At 33.6% G+C, this 20369-nt stretch overlaps 2 protein-coding genes and 1 long non-coding RNA gene across 4 annotated transcripts; 2 read left to right on the top strand and 1 right to left on the bottom strand.

Annotated features, from left to right (window-relative positions):
* The first annotated feature begins 345 nt into the window (after positions 1 to 345).
* On the top strand, positions 346 to 3174 carry LOC105131898 (uncharacterized). Its single transcript, XM_011035092.1, has 4 exons — positions 346 to 1304; positions 1997 to 2067; positions 2165 to 2549; positions 2644 to 3174. Exons 1-4 carry the CDS (start codon positions 1176 to 1178, stop codon positions 2833 to 2835), a joined length of 777 nt encoding a protein of 258 aa, XP_011033394.1. The 5' UTR covers positions 346 to 1175; the 3' UTR covers positions 2836 to 3174.
* A 3336-nt stretch (positions 3175 to 6510) lies between these two features.
* On the bottom strand, positions 6511 to 19635 carry LOC105131897 (uncharacterized). Of its 2 annotated transcripts, none has more exons than XM_011035090.1 (3): positions 19394 to 19635; positions 18662 to 19065; positions 6511 to 7699 (listed from the first exon to the last, which is right to left on the bottom strand). In XM_011035090.1, the coding sequence occupies exons 1-3, from the start codon at positions 19485 to 19487 to the stop codon at positions 6836 to 6838; spliced, it is 1362 nt and encodes a 453-aa protein (XP_011033392.1). In that variant the 5' UTR covers positions 19488 to 19635; the 3' UTR covers positions 6511 to 6835. The 2 variants fall into 2 exon arrangements, with proteins under 2 accessions (XP_011033392.1, XP_011033393.1); XM_011035091.1 differs by having other exon boundaries at positions 19449 to 19635.
* LOC105131896 (uncharacterized) lies at positions 8283 to 14025 on the top strand. The gene is made up of 2 exons (XR_843516.1): positions 8283 to 13505; positions 13549 to 14025. It is a non-coding gene; the product is annotated as an uncharacterized LOC105131896 (long non-coding RNA).
* Positions 19636 to 20369: the final 734 nt, after the last annotated feature.

The following is a 20369-nucleotide window of genomic DNA, read 5'->3' as shown; positions in this document are numbered from 1 at the left end:
ATGTTATCGGGCTTGAAAATTGATGAAAGATTGACCCTGGCAAATTTGTTTCTGGCTTGAAGCCAAAATTGGGTTTTTACTCTTTCTTTACTTCTTGACAGCAGGATCCTGGCAGGCCGTGTGGGAGGAAAAACAGGAAGAAGGGGAGAAGGAAGGAATCCTTGACAACAAAGGAACCTTGAAGGGGTATGTGAGTAAAAGCATGGTGTGCGTGTATGAAATTAATAATGGGGAAATGAAAAGCATCTCTCAGAGAGAGAGAGAGAGAGAGAGAGAGATGACCGCAATCCGAAGCCTCAGAATAAGGTACTAGCAATAAGTGCTGCAGAAGCAGCACAGCAGAAAAACAGCATCATCCCATTTATCTATTTGCTTTGCTTTTTCAGCCCAACCCATTCTCTCTTCATCTCTTTCTCTCACTAGGAGCGGGGAAAGAGGGTAAAGATACACACGCAAAAGACCCTCTCATTCTCTCTCTATACAGAAGCTAAAAAACACAAAGCCACCCACCTAAGAAAGAAGGAAGAAACATGGAAACTCCACGCACCCCATTCTCAAAAACAAAGAAGAGTCCACACCACCCAACTCTCTCTTTCTCTTTCTTCAATGGCCCAGCTGGACCAAAATTTATGTTTAGAAGAAGAAAAACAAAAAAGAAAGGAGAGAAGAAAGAAGGATATCATAAGATGTCTTCGAATGGGATGTCTTCAAATGTTGTCCTCCAACCAAACCCACCTCACCTCACAAACCCATAATTCAGTATGCCAGAAGTACCCTTCTGCAACCCCCCAAAAAATCCCATCTTCGTCACTGTCTCATGTCTCAAACGAACACATTTTTTTCACCGAATTATGTGGGCTTCTTTGGGTTTTCTTTGTCTTGGTCAGAGTTTCACAGAGAAAACAGGAAAGCAAGAACCTTCCCATTCTCCTCTCTATCTCTCATCTCTCTTAACTACCCTCGCCCCTCACGATCTCATCTTTTCTTTTATTATTTCTTGCCCATCCCTTTCTCTTTCTCCTTTCTCATTAAAACTCTCTCTAACCTGTTTCCTTCCTTTTATTTCTTCTACCTTTCTCATCTTTCTCCTTCCATTTTTCTCCTCCTATCCATCACACAAACAAAGCCTCTTCTTTGCTTTCAGTTTCTGAGTGCTAGTTTTTATCTTTCTCATCATGAAGAAGATTAAAGCTGCTGTTGCTGCTATGGACTTTTCTCCTCCTTCATATGCTGCCATGTATGAAGATCCAAGGATCATGCTCAAGCATCAGAGTCTTATGCAGGACTATGATGAGTTATACAAGGTAGTAGCTTTTCTGGGTTTTCGAGCTTTTCTGATTTCTTTGTGGGTTTTCTGTTAGATCTGCTGCTTTGTTTGATCTCCTTTGTTGGGTTTTGTTCATATGCTCTATGGTTGCTGAGATTATTGAGAATAACAAGAGAAATGAACTTGTCTTTGATTTGTTTCAGTATTTATGTGAATCTTGCCTTTCCTAAGCTAGATACTGGGAAGGGTTGAGCCTGCAGTTATTAAGCCAAATGCTTTATAAGGCTTGTCTGAGGGTGGATTTTGTGCTATTTTGGTATCTTTTCGTGATCTCGCACGTTTCTTGCCCTGAATCAGCATCCATACAGATCATTTGATTTGTTATCTGGCAACTGTATCTGGGTTTAATTAATGAATTCGTAGTGTCTAATCTCTTTGATTTTATCCTCTGGGATGTGTTTGTATGCATTTTTGGTTTTCATATAGATGATTTGTGTGGTTTATTAAAAAAAAAAAAATCCTTTTACCCCTATTTCCTATCTGTCCGGTTGAATAATTCCCAATATTATGGGTTCCCTACCTTTCCCTTTGGATGTTCAACAGAAAAACCATTTTGGGTCTTTTTGTTTCTCTTTTAATTACTTGATATGTAGTTCTTCTAAGTTCTCCATCTTAGGCTGCAACATAGAACTGTTTATAGATGGATTTATAATCCTAAGCATTTCTCAGGAAACAGAAGCCAAGAAAAGGAAATTGCAGATGATGAGACAGAAAAAATTGACCCTAATGGCTGAAGTCAGGTAAAGTATTCTGCCTTTATGTGCTTTTATATTTGCATAGACTCGTAATCAGATATCAAAGTTGAAACTTGGGTGGTGTTTACCTTGTGAATTGTAGGTTTTTGAGACGACGATACAAGTACTTGACACAAAACAAGTCTCAGAAACCCCCAATGGAGCAAAATTTTGTGCAACCACAGAACTTAGTAACTGCTAGTAAAAAATTAAAGGAGAGCTCTAGTAGAAATAATGCTTTTCTCAGACCACCAGTTCCACATTTTGATTTAAACCAGAAAGGAAAGGTTTACATTGAAAGGGAAGCCACTTTGCGAAGCCCTGCTCCAATTTTTGAATTAAACAAGAAGCAAAAGACTCACATTGGAAGGGAGGTTGCATTGCTAAACTCAACAATTCCTGACCTGAACAAGAAGGAAAGGACTTACAGTGTCAAGGAAGCCACTGTTCAAAATAATACTCCAGTTTTTGACTTGAACGAAATTTCGGTAATTATTTATTGACTGTTATTAACTACCGAGTGTTGAACACGTGCATGTGCTTTCTATTTTGGGCTAACATCATAATTTAACTCCACTGCAGACTGAAGAGGAAGAACATGTTAACGGTGACATGTTGAGAACAGAGGAGCCAAAAAATAGTTTGATGAGAGGTGCAAGTGATGAGATGCATAATGAAAGGAAGTTATCAGCTTGTAGGAATGTTGGAAATGGATCCAGCAGGGCAGGGAAGAGGAAGATTACTTGGCAAGATCAGGTGGCTTTGAGGGTTTGAGTCCATTCTTATTATTCCAGTTGTAGGTACTGTATTGTGGCACGTCTGGAAAAGTATCCCTTGCCCCAACTTGTTATGGTTAATTCTCGTTTTCCTGTTTCTATTTGTAAAGAAAAAAAAAAAAAGATAGTTCCATATATTGTAAACATAGATGAAATGAAGAAATTGATGCCCATTGTTCAGAAATCAATGTGTTTGCTTAATTCATTAGATCTCTTTATTAGTTTTTGTAAATAATTCTTGCAGTTTGGTCAGAAGTAGAACTAGGAGTCAGGAATATTTCAAGAAGTTGCTTTTAGGTTTGGTTACTTGATGTGGGGCTCCTCTCAATTTTGTTTCTCTACCTCGTGTTCTTGGTTGTTGGATATCTTTCGACTTTCTTGACCGGCAGTGGCTGTTAGATTTTGCCGGATAGAAATGATATTATTATATTCATAGTAATATATATTTATTACCAATAAAAATTTAATTTATTTTTAATATTTATATAATATTAGATTAAAAAATTTAGAATAAAGATAAAGTTAAGGGATAAAAATATCTTAAAAATTATAAAATTATTATTGTTATGGGATTTTTATTATATCAAAATATTGATTAAAAAATATTTGTGATTGATGTTTTTTTAAATAATAAATATTTATTAGTATTGTAGAGATTGATATATATATTATGTTTTTTAATAAAAAATAGTTATTTTTATTAGTATATTTAAAACATATATATAGGAGTTGTTATAAAACATGTATATTTAATTAATTTATATGAGAATTTCATATAAAAAATTTATTTATATTTATGAAGAGGTTCATATGATGTGTAAGTGATAGTTAGATTTAAAATTATTAAATTATTTTATATAAAAAATATTATGTTTTAATAATATTACATATTATTTTAATTGAGATAATAAAAAGATATACATTGGTATAATATGAAGTATCTGAAGGTATTTGAGTGATTAAAAAAAAATTTATTATCCTAGATGAATTAGAAAAATATTATATTTGTTCTTAAATAGTATTGATTGAGAAATCCTTCGTTAAGATGAAATAAGATTTAAAACAAGTTTTCAAAAAAAGATTCCTTAGCTAAGATGAAATAAGATTTAAAACAAGTTTTAAATTTTATTTAAATAATTAATAATTATTATATAGAAAAGAAACATGATTTAATATAATAGACATACTTTATATTTTAATGTTAAATTAAAATATTATTGATAAAAAAATATTAATTATAATGAAAAACTAGTTAATGAAAGGTTAGATAAACACTAATAACTTTTTTTAATATTTTAGAGATTATGACACTTTTTTTTTATGATACACCTGATCTTCAAATAAAAATTAATTAATTATTAAATTAATAATAAATTAAATTATTTAATTTTATTTAATTAGAATTATGATTTATATTTGTGATAATATATTAAAACCAAATAGGTCACATGCTTTAAGAAGCATTAGTCAAAAATTCAACTAGAATGATTTGATTAAGTATGACTTAATTAAATATATTTTAAAAATTAAGAACTAGAATATAAATAATATATAAATTATGTTTTTAGATTTAGAAAAATTAAATAAAGACTTGATTGAGTTATTTTTTTAAAATTATTATGTATATTATTTAGAGGAGAATTGATATTTTATTAATTTATAGAGTTTTTCAGATTTTTTTATAATAACTAGGTTATGCCTCTATTGTGAGGAGGTTTATTAGACAAAAAAAAACTACGTTAATTATAAAATAAAAAATTAACATTTTAGATATAAAAAAAAAATTTAAATAAAAATTTTAAAAATTTCTCAATTGTAATTCATGTAAATTATTGTTAGAACTTAATAATTAAATAATTTATAATTTATAACATTTCAAGCTTTAAAAATATATTTAAAGTTAAAATTAATTATATTTTTAAATAATAAATCTCTACATAATTTTAAACTTACGTAAAGAGTCACGACAACTCCCAAATAATTTTACTTGATTATATTCATAGCGTCTACGCTATTCAAAATCTATCAGCAGCACCCATATTTCCATGAAGAAACGTGGACTTCGAATCTTGGTGCTGCAATTGCTACAGCCAATCGTTTGTATTTTGACAAGATAGGGAGGACTGTGATCTGCTGGAATTGAAGTTACTTCTCTCGTACGTTATCGGGCCTGTGCTGGTGAGGAAGGGAAATGCCTTCAAAGATGGAGTTGATGGGGCCTGCTCTGTTCTCTGTGGTTAGACGAGTCATCAAGCCATGCATGACGATAGTGGTTAGCGTGTTCCTTTCATGAAAGGAAGGAGATGGAGAGTGCAATCAATGGAGATTTTTACTTGTTGCTTTCGGTGGAAGAACAATTCAACAACAAATACTATACACTAAAGCATTTTTATGGTTTCTCTCACTAAGAACTGTGTACATGAATAGTTAGATTTTAAAAAAAATTAATTTGATTCTCAATTTTTTTATACAATTTAACTCTTTTAAGCTACTTTGAACTGACAGGTAACAGATCATGAATTTGAGGTCCATATAAAAAGTTTATTTTATTTCCTATATTTCTTGGTCTTGGTTTGGAGGTTATTAATTTCTTTAGCTTTAAAAAATTTAATTTTAATATTGAAATTTATTTCTCTTATTTTTTTTCAATCATTTTCTACTAGAGTAGAGAGACAAAAGACTACCAAATTTAGATTTAGAGAGAGAAAAATCATCATTTACACTAATTTTAACCATCAAAATAATTTAAATTTATATTAATGAATTTCATTAGAAAAGAATCTTATAATAATTGTTCCAAGCCTTAATATTGTCTAAGGTCGAGGATGAGAAAATCTATTTAATTTAATTTTGTAATTAAGTCTTTTTGGGGTTTATTAAGTTGCTAAATTGATTTTTACAAGTTCTAGGATTGTTTTTGGTGTTTTAAACTTTCAATAGTTGAAAAATAAATTTTTTAAATTAAAAACTTATAGTTTTAATTTTCTAACTACCATATCAATGATTAAATCTAGACTAAAAGATGAATAAATGAAAATAACATATTATCCATCTCTTTAAATGAGAATAAATCTAAAAAAGCATAAGCCTGGATTTAAAAGTTTATTGGCTTGGATTGTGTGTTTAATCTAAAATAATTTAAGTTGATTTAATATATTTTTTAAGATAAAAACATTTATTATATAATTAATTTTAAATTTATAGATAAAATATTTTTTAAAAAATAAAAAATAAGATGTCAATATTTTTTTTTGGTAAGAAAATAAAAACTTTTGCATATCGCTGACTATCGGGTTAGTGGCCCCCAAACATGTCAGAGTATTAACCTAGTGTTGAACTTATTGGTTGGCCTTGTCACTTCGTAGAAAAGTTTCATTCACTGTAGATGGTTGTAAAAAAGTGTCAACCAACCGCAAGCGCACACGATTGTTTTACTGTAAAAAGCTTGTGCAGGGTTTAGATGCCATGGTACGAGGGCTGAAGAACATTACCATTCCAAAAAGTGGACCTCGATGCCGAGATTTAGATCTATTTTTCTAAGGTTTTTTTTTTTTAAAAAATACATTAATTTTTTTTATATTTTTTTTAATATCTACAAATCATAATAATTTAAAAATATAAAAAACAAAATAATTTAAAAAAAAACAGATAAAATTAAAAAGAATACACAACCTACGGCAAAAATAAATACGTCCAGCTTACAGCTTACAGCAATGGAGAACAAACAGTTTTAAGAGTCTGAGGTCACGTCAGCATGAAGAACATTTCATTCCAAAGACCTTGTCAAGGAGACTATCTAATCTACCGAGTTTCCAGATTTGAATGATCTGCAGGCATCATCTCACAATTTTACGACTCGAATGAAAAAACAGGGGTCCGAATATGCTACAGAACACTGCTTTACAGCCCCAAACCTACGTCTAAGATACATTTAACTTTTTGAAGATTCCAGGATGGTTGTTTCACTTGCTCATCTTCTCTTGGTTGCTTATTATTTCTTACAGATGCACCCCTTCTTTCTCCATTGTTATTGTAGAAGGTGGACGTGGTTCATCTGCATTCGCAACAGCAGTTTCTGTTCTCTCTGTGTTTGCTCCCCGTGAGGCGAGTCCTGAATCGGTTGCTCTTTCAGCCACAAATTCTGAATCTTCAGTTTCTTCAGCCCCTAACTCTGAATCTTTTGGTCCTTCAGCCCCTAACTCTGAATCTTTTGCCTTCTTATCAGCCTGTACAGCTTCACCGTTTTGACTAGATTTCTGAAGCTGAGCCAGGTGTTTCTTCCCTTTCTTATGAGCCCCCATCACCATTTCAGAGTAGGCTCCAATCTGGCACATTTCGCACCAGAACTTAAATTTCTTTTTCATCTTAATCTCTGGTGTCCTCTCCTTTCTCTGAACTGCTTCTGCCATACTTTTGTTCAAGTCCTCCAGTTGCTGATTTTTCTGCTCTAATTGCACATCGTTTCTATTCCCTCTCTCTTCCTTATTCTCAATTTTCTTGTTTGAAAAGTTATCATTCCTGTTAAGTTGAAGTGATTTATCTTTGATTTTTGCCTCCATTTCTACGCCTGCAGTGAGGATGGTTAGCTTAGCTGTCTTTGTGGTTTCCTTTGGCAATGATGTTTTATTGGAATTCCTCGCCATCTTCTGGGCTCTCAATCCTGCTTCCTTGGCCTTGTGCCTTCTGCCTTGAAGGTGTTCATTCAAACCTCTCTCACTTGTAGCACTAACCTGACATAGGGCACAACTCCATTCTTCCTTGGGTTTCTTCTTTATACCAGCAAAAGGAAGTTCACCAACACCTTCTGCAGCTGGTGTTACAGCCTTCCTCTTCGCTCCACTAAGATTTGGATCCGGTTTCTTCTGCAACACAACACTAAAACATAGTAAGTACATAACCATAGTCACTTGAAACAGTAATTGCCTTATGAATGGTGAAAACTTCATTGATGTTTTTCTCAAAAAAGAGAGATTCATGCTCCAATGCTGAAGCATTGATTACTACAAAAATTTTTTTAATAAAATACAATAAATCAGATTGTATTTAAAAAAGTGCAAAATCAAAGCGTACATTGATTGAATACTTGTTGACACTAGTAAAAAATTGTGGTGTAAGAACTTTAACAAGGATATCCACCTATCCCTCATCATTTTCTGCCGTAACATACTGATTTATAGAGGGGAAATTTAAATGCAAACATCTGATCCGGTAAAGACTTGCAAAACTGTCATGCTCTTTCTGTGATCAACAAACATGCTTGCTCAGAATAAGGGTTCCTTCAATTAGTCCGTCTCAAAAAAGTCGGTGATTTCTTAATTAGTACAACGAACAGTAATGCTATTGAGCTAACTAAAGTCTAAAACGTACCTTCATTCTTCCTTCTTTTTTTTTTCCCCATAACATAACTTGCATATGTTAAAGGGGACCTCTGATTCTCCTCTGCGCGACATTCAAATAACAGAAACATATATAGCAGAGTGCAACAATTGAAGGGCACACAACCAGACATAATTCACCATGAAGAAAAAACTGAAACTTCTTTGATAAATTTCTAAAGAGCCCAGGAAGGAGCAGGCAACCATTATGCACTTATCACACTTAGCATCTGTAAATCTTGAAACCATTTCAGAGAATCACTACACTAGTTCACACATAAGGCCAGATGAATTACAGTTGTTAATGGTGCGCAATGAGGGTAAGCATTTTTGGTTCATGTGGAATTGTTAGCATTTCTCTTTACGGTTCAAACCATGGACTTAATGATAACAGAGATAAAAAAAAAAATGTAAATTCTGAAGTGATCAGAATAAATTTCTCCAAATCATGCATCAGTAAAATTTCTTGAAGTCACCTTCATTTTAGCCAAATTACCAACTAAGGCTGTTAGTTGAACAAAAGTTGACTAATGACTCCTTTGGCAATTTTAAAACAGAGAAAAAAGGAAAATGTTTTTTTTCCATAACTGTGTCCTTTCTTCTCTTCTCAATCATCTTCCTTGGTCAAACCAATGACGCCCATGAGACTCACATTCACACTAATCTGACCAATAATGGAGATCTCTTTGGAAAACGGCTTCTGAATTTAGGTCGTTTTATTTTATGACATCCGCTGTCCATACCATTCATCTATTTCCAGTTTTCAGTCATGTGTGATATTTCATATATACCACCACTCATTCAAATTGTGTCAGGGGTCCCACCCCATATAAGGGCGGCACCAACAAGAGAAAGAAAAGAAAAGGATGAAGACATTTAAGCCTTTAAAGCTGCAGGTGCGACTAGGAATACGCAAGTTCATAATTTAGCTTGTTTATGAAGAATGAACAGAGAACAAAAAAACGAGTTGGTGGGAGAGTTAATGGGAATATGAAGAGAGAGAAAAGGATTGTTATCAATTGGATGATCACAAGATAATTTTGATGAAATGTCAACAATATCTCACCACCAAGTATGTTAGCTTTTCAAGATCCATACGGTTCATTTCGAAGAGCATTCCGTAGAGTTATGTATAAAATTATCAATGTTTACAAAGGAGTCAAAACTTGCCTTTTATATCAAGTCACACGTGGACTTTGAAAGGCCTTCATCTGCTTCTTATTTTCTTTTCATTCTTTCTGTTCTTAACCCAACACAAATTGGCGAGCAGGATGTTAAAATTATTTAGCAAACAGCAAAAAACCAACATCTCTATACACGCATGCATGCAGGTGCGTGTCTGATGGGGGTAAGGATTTCTTGTGATGCATCTCCGAGAATTTATCCAGGACTTACAGGTAGCCTTCCAACAGGTTTTCTCAAGACTTGAATTGCGATACGATTCAATGTGTAAATTGTACGATTTCAACAAAAAATTGACCATATAAACCATATTCATAAAGATTTTTACAACTGCCAAAAATAATGCTATGAATCTTGACCCAAACTGATAAGAATATTGTTTGAAATCTGTCATGAAAGAAAAGTTTTTCATCACTTAAATTTATTAAGTATAACTTGAATGAATTTTAGATTCTAGATTTTATATATTTCTAACTTAACTTATGTTCAAATATTGTGCATCCAACAAAAGCACTGGCTAAACATTTTTGTTTTTTCAATCATCCTCTCTTTACGAACCGATACATCTAACATCCATTCTAAAGATTCATCCAACAACCATTCTAAAGAAAGTATGATGTCATAATTTTCTGGTCCAAAAACTCATAGAGATCACACTGCCTTAATACCAAAACTTTATGACCAATGACAACAGCATCACGGCTCAAAGTTGCAGATTCTTTCATCCAATAAAGCAGAGCAATCTTTACTAGTAAAGTTAGGCATGAGAGTATAAGCAAATGCTATAGCATTTGGGAACAAGAATAGTATATTGTGTACATTAAAATTAACTCGTGTGTTATTGTGTACATTAAAATTAACTCGTGCGTGCATTTATACCAAACAAGAAGTGTACCAATGAAAGTGATAGCTCACGCCAAGTAAGAAACAATCAGTTTTAGTACATTTCACAAAAAATCACTCCATGTAAAAAGGTTAATTAAGAAACACACTAACATGAATAGCCGTTTAAGTTCTAACCTTCAAATACCAGCAATCATGACATCTCAATGCATGTTTTTCAAAAGGACATGTTTTCTTTCTAGAAAGGATAAAAACCAAAATTTTTATCAATAAATGTTAGATTCCAAGGAGTGGATCAAAGAAAAAGGAAAGGAGGAGAAATAATACTGAAGCCATGCATTTCTACATATATCTTACTACCAGAATACAAAATTCCTACACATCCATGTGTAAAGGACCCCCTTAAATGTGCAAAATAATATGGTATGCAGCTCATAAATAGATGCCAAAGTGCAGCGGAGCGGAGCAAGGGGAGCAAAGCGCACTGAGCAAAGCGGAGATATTTATAGTAGACCCTAGCTGTCCTTGGGATATTAGTAATTTTAAATAATACCCCTTTACAGTAATTTGACATTTAGTGAAATAAATGCTCCTCACTTCTATGGATGTAAACACATTACCGAACCATGTTAAATTTGTATATTTTTCTTGTGTTCTCTCTTATGCACTATTTATCATTATTGTTGCAAGTTTCACAACAATTGGTATTAGAGTCTGGCTACGATGTCAAGGATTTCTTCTGCAAAATCAACATGGTCAAGTTCTATGAATCTAATAATTTCAGATTATGGCGGAGGGTAAAAGATTTGTTAGTGCAGCAAGACTTGATAAAGGTGTTATACAAAAAACAACCAGAAAGCATGAACAGCACAAATTGGCAGGAACTGGAAGCGAGGGCTGTGACAACTTCTAGGCTTTGTCTAGATGATGATGTGATGTATCACATCACAGATAAGGAATCACCAATGATAGTTTGGGAAAAAACTGGAAAGTTGGTATATGTCTAAGTCATTGATGAACAAAATTTATCTTAAATAGAAACCACTTTATCTTAAGATGTCAAAGGGCACAAATTTGATTCAGCATATCAGTGTGTTCAATCAAATTGTTATATCAATGTGTTCAATCAAATCGTTAGTGATTTGAAGCGAATTGATGCAAAGTTCGACAACGAAGACAAAACGTTGATGTTACTAAATTCCTTACCTGTTTCTCCTACGTACAAAAATTTAGTTGCAACTTTGATGTGTGGAAAGAAACAATCCAATTGGAGGAAATCATAAGTACCTCATTACACCTTATTATAAGGAAGAAAGCTAGTGATGAAAATTCACAAAGTGAAGGGCTGGTTGTGATGAGTAATCAAAAGCGCGAGAGAAACAAGTCACAGAGCGAAAACTCAGTCTAAATCCAGGAAGAAGGAGGACATATAATCTTATAAATGTGGAAAAGCAGGACATATAAAATAAGAAGTTTCAAAGAGAAAAAGAGAGATAAAGAGAACAAAGAGAGCACATCAAAGAGAACAAAGAGAGCACATCAAAGTCCATGAATGTAGTGGAACAAGACTCAAAGAGCAGTATTGGAGATATGCTTTTTGTTTCATCCGTTCAGGTCATCTCACAGATTCATGGATATTAAATTCAGCATGCTCTTATCACATGACACCCAATAAAGATTGATTAGATACCTACATGTTAGTTAATTCTGGTTCTATTCCAACAGGTAACGATAATCCAAGCAAAGTTGTTTGAATAGGAAATATTAAGATTAAAATGTTTGATGATGCTATTAGAACATTGTGTGATGTTAGATACATACCGAATTTGAGAAAAAATCTGATTTCATTGGGCACTTTAGACCGTAACGGGTTCAATTTCAAATCTAAAGGTGGAGTACTGAAGGTTAGTGAAAATGCTATGACAATAATGAAAGGACCATATTCACTAGTGTAGCAATGTTGAGAAAGTGTTTGAAAAGTTTAGCATGGATAATACAAAACCAGTGAGTACACTTTTGGTGAATCATTTCAGAATATCTATTGCTCGATGCCTACAGACATATGATGAAGTGAAAGTCATGTCAAAGGTTCCATATGTTAATGCATCGAGGTTTTTAATGTATGCTACAGTTTGAGCAAGACTAGATTTGGCAAAATCAGATAGTGTGGTGAGCAAATTTCTATCAAATTCGGGACGACATCATTGAGATGCAGTCAAGTGGATCTTTAGATATTTAAAGGATACTGCAGAGTATGGCATAACATTTAGCAGACAACAGAGTGATCTTTCAGTTATAGGATATGTGGATGCAGACTATGCTAGGACCTTGGATGACTAAAGGTCTACCACAAGTGATGTACTTACTTTGCTAGGGGCCTATTTATTAGAGGTCTATGGTTTAGTCTCTAGTTGCACTATCTATTAATAAGTCAAAATATATGATAGTGGCTGAGGCTGCCAACGAAGCCTTGTGGCTTACAGCTTTGGTCAGGGAGCTAGGTATTCAGCAAATTGAAGTTCAATTACATTGTGATAGTCAAAGTGCCCATATACTTGGCAAAGAACCAAATGTATCATGCAGGGACCAAGCACATAGATGTAAGGTTTCATAGAATCAATGAACTAGTTTCTTCAAGTAAACTATTACTTGAGAAAGTTCACCCTTCTAAGAATGTAATAAACATGTTGGCAAAGCCTAGTACTATAGATAACTTCAAGCACTGCATGAACTTGATTAATGTCTCCAAGTGCTAGATGAGAGACACCCCAACCTATTGTCCCAAGTAGAGTTCCAGGTTATGGTTACTTTAGTTTTCTCCTATGAGGTAAATATTCGCCATGGTGGAAATTGTTGTAATATATAGCTTATAGATAGATGCCAAAGTGAAGTAGAGCAGAGCGAGGGTAGCGAAGCGAACCAAGAGGAGCAAAGGTATTTATAACAAAAACCCTAGCTTTAGTTTTCTCCTACGAGGTAAATATTAAGATGGAAATTTTTGTAATATATAGCTTATAGATAGATACCAAAGTGAAGTAGAGCAGAGCGAGGGTAGCAAAGTGAACCAAGAGGAGCGGAGGTATTCACAGCAAACCCTAGCTGACCTAGGGTATTAGTAATTTCTAATAATACCCCTTTGCTGTAATTTGACATGTAATGAAATAAAAATTCCTCACTCATGTGAATACAAGTATACTGTCGAATAACGTTACATTTGTGAGTTTTTCTTGTTTTCTCTCTTATGCAATATTCATTATTATTGCTACAGGTTTCACAACACAAATTATCAGTATATTTCTTTATTGCTACAGGCTTCACAACACAAAATTATTTGTGTATTTCTATTCCAGAAACTAGGTTGTCAAATAATGATGACAAAAAAATGTGGTGGTAGTTAGACAAGTACATATCAATTTCCTTTATTTTCAATCTTTAACAAAGAATAAAGGTGCAAGGTCTTGTCACTTCCAAGAAAAAAAATAATTAGAAATGTTTTGGAACACTATTATCATGTAAAATGTTTAAATCACATTATTTTATTAGTAAAGTCTATCATTTTCTAGGAAACAAAAATATACAAAATCTAGGGAAAAGAATAACACTGACTCTGTGAGAAGACAGTGAGCAGTGCTCCAGGTCATATACAAGTTAAAGCATGCTTACAAAGGCTCACACAACTTATCAGATATCCTGATGCAAAACTATTTTATTTTCATTGACAATTTGCGTTAACACTAGTGCACCTGTAAATGAACATCTTTCACGAAACTAGTGTTGGCCTGCTTGAAGCCAAAAAAGTTAAAAGGAAAGTACAAATACTTGCTGCATATACACAAAACAGTGTTCTCCGAGAAAACCTGCAAATGAAAAATCAGAGCCCAAGGGATCAATGAAGCCGTCAATGTAGATCATCCCTTCCCAGATGAAGAAAGACCAATAACAAATTTCTGTAGCAGACAATAGAGCTACAATGAACTAGGAAGATATCTTTACTCAACGGCTGCAATGCCCCTTAAGAACAGACTTCGAATTTGCTGGATCACAAGTAGAGCCACCACATGTATTGGCAGCAAGCCTAGATGTAAATCATGGACCCATAATGGCACTGCTCAATCGACATTGGTAGTTTTTATTCCTCCCTAAAATATTTATCATGTGTTTAGCTTACATAAAGTTCTTTTCTTTTTCAATCTTTGAGAGAATTTTCATAAGCATATATTTTCAAGTTTACTTTATCAACCTATCACATTTTGTTACCACAACAAGTAAAGGACATGATTTTCCTTCAACAATGTTTCGCCTAACTCCATGAATTAATATTCCACTTGTAGCCTTCACAATAAACATAAATTTTAAGATTTGTGTTTTGTTTAATTGGTTGAGATTCTCAATTGTTTTCCTTCATGGGATTGTTGCTGTAAGAACGTTGTCATGCATTGCTTTTATGCAATTCCATTATCAAATTTGCAGTCTAATTTCTCAAAAAATTAAACTTGTTCCTCAATTGAGATTTAATTCAATCTATGCATGGCTAGATTGATTGTAGGAGCAGCACGGTTAGAGAGAAATATGGCCTTCGACATGCTCCTGTTCATGTTCTCATGTGTGTTTGGTATAAAGGTGATATAAGGATGATGATTGGTAGTAAGGTGATGGTGGGGAAAAAAGACTTTTTAAGTGTTTTTTCATCTGAATTGAAAATGTAATAGGTTTCAATTTGGATGAAATTGCACTTAAACATTCCTTTTTACTCACCGCTCCCTTAATACACACTTGAGTATGTTTGTGTAAGTTGCTTTTCCTGTCACTTAAATAACAAAAGTACCTCCTTTTTAGTGCAAAGTATAATTTAATGCTTTGCTAAGAAACGGAAGTATTTTTACCATTTAAGAAAGGGAAAACCCCCTATCATTTAGATGAATGGGTCTGTGCTGCTTCAAATTATAAAAGCAAGTCCTGCTGCTCATAAGGAAAAAGAAACAACAAATCAATGCACTCCAAAGTTCATGCTGTCAAAAATTTTAGAACAAGAAAAAAAAAAACTTTGTGCAAAATAAGAATGAATGGGTCTATGCTGCTTCAAATTATAAAAGCAAGTCCTGCTGCTCATAAGGAAAAAGAAACAACAAATCAATGCACTCCAAAGTTCATGCTGTCAAAAATTTTAGAACAAGAAAAAAAAAAACTTTGTGCAAAATAAGAATGAATGGGTATTGTTGAGAAATATATGGTCATTCAAAGATAAATATATTTCATTAACTGTAATTGTATTTAGTTTTGTTTTTTTTAACTTAGACTACCCAGAATAGAATAGTGTAAATATAGCAACTCCCTTGTATAAAGTTTAGTCTCCTACTGCAAAACAATTATTTTGAAGGAAAATATTCTTGTTTTATTCTTTACATGGTATCAGAGGAGGGAACGACACACAAGCTTTTCTATTCTTACCTTTTTCTGAATGGTATCTATGAACATGGAGGAAGAACCACCTTTGGATGCAGACAAACTTGATTCAGCAAATCCACATTTTCTACACCATTCAGATAATCAAGATATGATGCTCATTTTCAAGCCTTTTAATGGGTATGGTGCTCGTTTCCAAGCCTTTTAATGGGGATAATTACTTGATATGGTGTAGGGCCATGACGATTTCTTTGAACGCCAAATCCAAACAGGGTTTTATAGACAGAACCACCATAATGCCATCTGTCATAGACAAGCCAAACGAGTATGCTTCATGGAAAAAGTGCGAAGATATGATTCTATCTTGGATTCTTAATTCACTCAAACAGGACATAGAAGATGGTGTTATTTTTTCAGTCACAGCACAAGAGGTATGGGAAGATCTCTGGGGTTGTTTTTCTCAAAACAATGCTCTTTATATTTTTCAGATTGAAAGAGATGTTGCTTGTCTTGCTCAAGATCAGATGGCTGTTACAGCCTAATGCACGAAGCTTAAAAATTATGGAATGAATTAGGATCCTATAATAATACCGTTGTTCTTGGGACATCGAATGATGCAAATTACTGATGCAGTTCCTTATGAGACTCAATGAATCCTATAGTGCAATTGAAGGTCAGATTCTGTTGATGAATCCATTGCCCGACACTGCTAAATCCTATGTTTCTATTGTACAGGAAGAGACGTAGTGTAGTCTAGGGAGAACCCGCGAAACAACAGAGAATTCAGCTATGGATAAGCAAAGGACTGAATCAGCAGCCCTGACTACTAGAAATGGACAAGGTATTTCTTCTCGTTCCATCTCTTCTAACCGAAATCCATTTCAATGCTCTTATTGTGACCATGGCAGTGATCATCATGTGCAAGAAACATGCTGGAAGTTGAAAGGGTAGCCACCAGAACACCCTAAACATACATCAAACAAGTCTGCCCAAGGAAGCGCTTGCTTCAAGAGCAATAATGGCCATCAGTCTTTTGCCAACAATGTTAAGAAAGGTCAAATAATACAGGAGGTATCTTCGGTGACAAATGGGCTTTCAGGATTGCAGATCAGCAAATATTGTTCATCACGCAAGGAGAACAAACAGCACAACCTGCCAATTCCCCTACCAATTCAAAAGCTAATATTGTTGACACTTCCCCATGTTTGTTACCAACATTGTTAAGGCTCTATCAATTGATTATTGATAGTGATGCAACATATCACATTACTTGTCAAGAGTAGCAAAAATATTGTTTTGCCATCAGTTATCATACCAAGTGGAGAACAGGCTTCTATTACTTCCATTGGAAATTTACCTTTGAATTCTGCAATTACTTTAAAAAATGTGCTTGTGCTTGGTGTGCTATTTTTTACGGTGGACTTGATGCCTGTGAGCAGAGAGTTATCAAAGATTTGAATTGCTTGGTAACCTTTTTCCCTTACATTTTGCAAGACTTGGTGATGAAGATGATGAGTGGTTTGAATAAACAACGAGATGGACTTTATCACTTGGTTGCATTCGCATCAGACAAACCACGATCTCCATCAGCCGCAACCACTTCTTGTCGTCCATCCAGTCCTCAAGTCCCCACTTCCACAGCTTTGTGGCATGGCCAATTAGGGCACTTGTCTTCCTCTAGATTAGGTTTTATGGCAAAACACCTATTAAATTTTCTTTTTCAATCTAATAATGCTTGTGATGTTGGTGCACTTGCAAAGCAAAGTCAACTTTCATTCTCTATTAGTTCAATTTCATCCATTAGACCTTTTGAATTAATTCATTGTGATATTTGAGGCCCTTATAAAATTACTTTTTTTTTTGTTCAAAATACTTTAATCTTTGCAAGCGTTTTTTATTCGAATTGGGGTGGATATCTGACATCACGTAAAGCCACCACAGGCTATTGTATTTTTTTAAGATTTGCCTTTATTTCTTGGCAGACAAAGAAGCAGAAAATCGTGTCCCTCTCTTCAGCAGAAGCCAAATACAGTCATGACAGGTACATATTGTGAATTATCTTGGCTATGCTCATTGTTGTTGGATTTGAGAATATTGCATCAAAAGCCAACATTGTTGTATTGTGATAAAACATCAGCTTTATATATAATAGTCAATCTTGTTTTCATGAAAGAACTAGACACATAGAGATGGACTGTCATTTTATTCATGACAAGATAAAAGGTGGTTCAGTTAAAACAAAATATGTTTCTTCAGCAGATCAACTCACAGATGTATTAACAAAGCCATTTGGGAAGCATTCTCAACTATGACATACAAGATGGGCATGGGTGGTGTTGAGAAATATATGGTCATTCAAAGCTAAATATATTTCATTAACTGTGGTTGTATTTAGTTTTCTTTTGTAATTAGACTACCCATAATAGAATATCGTAAATGTAGCAACTCCTTTGTATAAAGTTTATTTAAGGAAAATATTCTTGTTTTATTCTTTACAGGTTTGGGTCAGAGTTTGTGTTTGGTGTAATATATGATTCATGGTTAAAGCGCAAGATTTGGCTAAGCTGATAAAGGCATGCTAATATGAAGGGATGGAGTGCTAATATCATCACCAATCAATTTTCATCTTTGGATGTTTAACAGACAAAAGAACACTCTTACAAGCCTTTAAAAAAAAAAAAAAAAGAGGAGAACCTTTCCCTCTTACATGTTAGTATGTAATACAGGTTCAAGTGACCAAAAGAAATCACATAAAACACCACCAAATCAAACCAGAAAAAGAAAATCACGGCTGAAAATCAACAGAGGTTCACAACGCAAGGCATTCACATGATACTCAATTATCCTTGTGACCATTAAACAAAAACAAAAAAAAAAGTTTCTAACTTGAAAAAAGAAAAGATTGCTAGACGGGCAAGTTACTAAAAATATAATGCAGGAATTCAAGGATAAATAAATAAATAAACTATGAGTGAGGAAAAAAAACACTAAGAATATTAGCAAGAGTTTTATAAGACTGACCAGCACGATTACTTTATCCTTGTTATTTTCCGTTGAAGGTTTCATCTCTGACGCTGGTAACCTTGGCACCGGCGGCAACATATAAGACACCCCATGACCGTGAAATGCTAAACGATCTTCGGGCCAGCTACAGTCAAATTGGTTCACGAGAGGACCCGGCAGCAGAGGCTTCCTCGAATCAAACTGCATTGTCAATCTTTCTTCAAAAGACATCCCTCGTCCTCGCATTGCCATTTCTCTTTCCACCATCAACTCCCTCCTCACCTCCGCTTCCAGCTCTCGTCGCCACGCCATTTCTTGTGCAATTATTTCCTCTCTGATACGCTCCTTCTCGATTTGGCGCAGGATTAACTCGTTTCGCATTGGCTGGGGAATTTGTCGCGGATCAGCGTTTGGATAGGAAGCTGGAGGAGAAGATTAAAGCATAAAAATTTGTGGGGTTCAATCGGAGAAGAGAGTAGGGTTTTTTTGAGGTGTGATGGTGTTTGGTTCCCAAGAAAATCAAAGAAAGGGAAGCAAACTTCCATCATTTGAGCCACAGTGAACTTGGAAATCAAGAAAATCTTCGAGAAAATAAATTCTTGATTAAAAAATAAAATCAAGCGGTACTATAAAACTTAAGAATTGATCAGGGCTGTTTTTATTATTATGCTTTTCTTTCCTTTCAGTTTCTTAGGAACCAAACAGAGGTTTAAAAAAAAAATGAAGGTAAGAAAAGAAAATTACACGGACCTCGCAATGCTTGTTTGTAAAAATAACCGATACTAGATGACGGGGAGAAGCATACCGGTGGCCTGTTGTCTACAGCTCGAAACTTGAACTCCATGGAAGCAGAAGAAGAGGGTTGCGGAGAAATGAAATTAGCTTTAGAGATTTTTAGAAGGTGGAGGAAGCAGATAAAAAGATGAAAAAGTTGGGCCAAAGTGAAAGCCGGAGAGAGAGAATGCTTTTGCTGAGTTTTTTTTTTGGGGAAAGGGCAGTGACTATTTTGTTAACACTTTTTAATATATTAAAATAATATATCATTTTATTTTAAAAAATTATTTTTTTATCAATACATTAAAATAATTTTAAAATATAAAAAATAAATTAAATTTTCATAAAATCTCCGATCAGCTGTCAGGGAAGTGCTGATAATAAAAAAATAAATAAAAAGAAAGGTGAAAATGTTTTGGGCGGATGGTGCTTCGTTTGGCGTGACAATTTATGAAGCCCAGCTAGTACTGCTGTTTGGCGTGCTAAATTTTTTTATTTTTTATTTTTATTTTTATTTTATTTTTTTTGCGGACTTGTCAATCCAAATCCTGTTCAAGACGTGTTTTCTTTGAAAAAGAAAAGGTGAGATTGACATTAATTCGATCAACAATTTTTCTCTTAAATTTTATTTCATTTAACACTAATCCACTACTTAGTAACTTTTTAGTAATTTATTAAAATTTCTATTTTATAGTATTTTTTATTTAAAAATATATTAAAAGAATATTTTTTATTTTTAATATCATGAAAAAAAAATAAAAAAATAAAAAATAATTTTAAATGAGCAAATAATTTTAAATTTTAGATAAATAATATTTTAACTGGACTGTCAAACATCTTCTTAAAAAATTAAAGATTTGAGGTTTTTATTAAGAAAATTCTCTTGTTTTTGAGATTTTTAAATAATACTTGTTAATGTATAAATTAACTATTTATTACAAAAAAAAAAAAA

This window comes from Populus euphratica, unplaced genomic scaffold (genome assembly GCF_000495115.2).
Source record: "Populus euphratica unplaced genomic scaffold, PopEup_1.0 scaffold73.1, whole genome shotgun sequence".
NCBI lineage: Eukaryota > Viridiplantae > Streptophyta > Magnoliopsida > Malpighiales > Salicaceae > Populus > Populus euphratica.
Note: the sequence above shows the minus strand (reverse complement) of the source record. Positions and strands in the feature narration are given on the sequence as shown.

Coding starts and splice junctions, on each gene's coding strand:
- LOC105131898 (XM_011035092.1), top strand. CDS start 1,176: ATGAAGAAGATTAAAGCTGCTGTTGCTGCTATGGACTTTTCTCCTCCT. Junction 1,305..1,996: donor ACTATGATGAGTTATACAAG/GTAGTAGCTTTT, acceptor AGCATTTCTCAG/GAAACAGAAGCCAAGAAAAG. Junction 2,068..2,164: donor ACCCTAATGGCTGAAGTCAG/GTAAAGTATTCT, acceptor TGTGAATTGTAG/GTTTTTGAGACGACGATACA.
- LOC105131897 (XM_011035090.1), bottom strand. CDS start 19,487: ATGGAGTTCAAGTTTCGAGCTGTAGACAACAGGCCACCGGTATGCTTC. Junction 19,066..19,393: donor TTACAAACAAGCATTGCGAG/GTCCGTGTAATT, acceptor CTTCTCCTCCAG/CTTCCTATCCAAACGCTGAT. Junction 7,700..18,661: donor AGGATAAAGTAATCGTGCTG/GTCAGTCTTATA, acceptor GTTGTGTTGCAG/AAGAAACCGGATCCAAATCT.